The sequence below is a fragment of the Poecilia reticulata genome, linkage group LG10 (genome assembly GCF_000633615.1).
Source record: "Poecilia reticulata strain Guanapo linkage group LG10, Guppy_female_1.0+MT, whole genome shotgun sequence".
Classification (NCBI taxonomy): domain Eukaryota; kingdom Metazoa; phylum Chordata; class Actinopteri; order Cyprinodontiformes; family Poeciliidae; genus Poecilia; species Poecilia reticulata.
The window spans coordinates 2,922,157-2,924,130 of NC_024340.1; the positions used below are offsets into that span (position 1 = coordinate 2,922,157).

Consider the following 1,974-nt stretch of genomic DNA (forward strand, 5'->3'; position numbering starts at 1 on the left):
CTGTGGTTCTACTGCAGTCAGAAACAACCAACCGGAGGTGCCGAATTGCTGTCTGTCAGGCTCGTGTATGTGCTGCGCATACAAGTTCGAAATTGGCAGTTTGAAGCAGCTGTGCTAATGTTGGAGAAACAACCTCAAGTTACAGGAAAACCGCTTGTATATCGACGTTTACAAAACCAAAATGMATAAAAGTATTTAAATGTGCAGCACTAGCCATCACTTTTCTCATGTAAATGATATAAATAGCATCATCTTGTAACCTCTTAGCACTGCCAGCTACAAGCCACTCCTTGTTCCATGTTTCACCCCACACCCCACTGAGTGCCCTTCATTTCCTGTCTTSGGAGCTACCTCRGTRTCATCGTTTCACTTCTAAGTCTGTGTTGCTGTCGGTCACAGGGTTTCCTGGACATTGAYCTGACAGACCTGAGGAAAGGCGGCGCCAACATCACGGGCTTTCAGCTCGTTAACAACTCCGAGCCGAGCGTGAGCCGCATCGTCCAGCAGTGGATGGAGTTTGACAACAAAGACTCCAAAATGCCCAAGACTGGACTCAAAGTAACACACAGTTGTTGTTTTTTTAATTAACACTTTTGTACTGTATGTTTTTCAGAATTAAAAAGTTACATCGTAGCACAAAGTGCATGATTTTGTTACCAAGTAAGATTACCTACAGCAGAAGGTATTGACAAGAGATTCAACAAATTTTTGATCAGTGTTTATGATACAAGTTTTGATTGTAAAAACGATGTTATTCTCTTATGATTTCCATTGAAAATCTTGAATATTATATATGAGAGCAACACTTCACATTTTGGATTTTAACACATTGAAAGCACACAAGGTTATAACAGAGCTACTCTTTGTTTAGCCTTCCTGTTATCTGCAGAGAGCCTATAGGGGCCGAGTTCTTGTTAGCATCGTTTGCTCATTGATGAGAAAAACAAATCTGATCAGGTTAAAAGTCAGCCACTTATAATTTCTTGGGCATTTTTCAGTGCTTCTCCATTTTTCCTATAACATTTTAACTGKGAGCAGCATATAAAGGTTACGAAAGGCTTTGAATCTGTATTTTTCTTTTTTTTAATATATATATATATTTTATCTAAATTTGCTGGTTCAGATCTGAGATTCTAGCTAGTGATTGATGTTCAGCCAAATTAAAACAGCTTCCACCTGCAAAGATTTTCAATTGCAAATCAAACACGGAGGCCTCTTTAGTGATGCTTTGAGCACGACAAATGAATAGGGTGAGATTTCAATATACGAGGAATACACAGAATTCATGTTGAGGTGTAAGTTCACGTCTCAGTTGCCATCTTGGCTCTTTTTACCCTTTCGCAAACCTCGCGTCTGTTTGGATGATCCGTTTGCAGTACATGGGCGCGCTGACATACGACGGGGTGAAAGTCATGTCCACAGCCTTCCAGTACCTGAGGAGACAGAGGATAGACATCTCTCGCCGCGGCAACGCTGGAGAGTGTCTCGCCAACCCGCCAGCCCCTTGGGGACAGGGCATAGACATCCAGAGAGCCTTGCAGCAGGTCTGCACTCGTGCGCAGAGACACAACACTCCACACACACGCACACACACACACACACAGAGGCATGAATACCCCAACTCTGCATAGACGTGAAGAAATCCTTGACTGGCACATTGGCTAACAGCTCCTGAGCCAGGGCTGGCTGAACAAATTAGGTCTCATTCTGTCGCGTAAAGTTCACATTAAGTCATAGGARAAATCCCCAGTATCAAATGTGACATCACGGCTAGTAAACAAAACCTGCAGGCAATATTACTCAGCTGTGATCATCATGGGATATGACATCAACAATTGAGTTTAGAAATGTAATATTTGGCCAAGGGAATGGTAATGGTGGCCCGGCTGTGAGGCCTTCTTGATCTCCTGGGGCCAGACGTAGCCGCTTGGCACGTACGCTGAGAAGCGAAGAGAATTGCTGTTATATTCACTA

At 43.1% G+C, this 1,974-nt stretch overlaps 1 protein-coding gene across 1 annotated transcript in view; it reads left to right on the forward strand.

The window, feature by feature from the left end:
• Positions 1-1,974, forward strand: part of gria1a (glutamate receptor, ionotropic, AMPA 1a) — a 58,507-nt gene that overhangs the window by 13,484 nt on the left and 43,049 nt on the right. The window contains exons 4-5 of the mRNA XM_008419590.2: positions 400-558; positions 1,377-1,625. Of these exons, the coding sequence (XP_008417812.1) occupies positions 400-558; positions 1,377-1,625 (408 nt within the window). The remainder of the gene's footprint in view (positions 1-399; positions 559-1,376; positions 1,626-1,974) is intronic.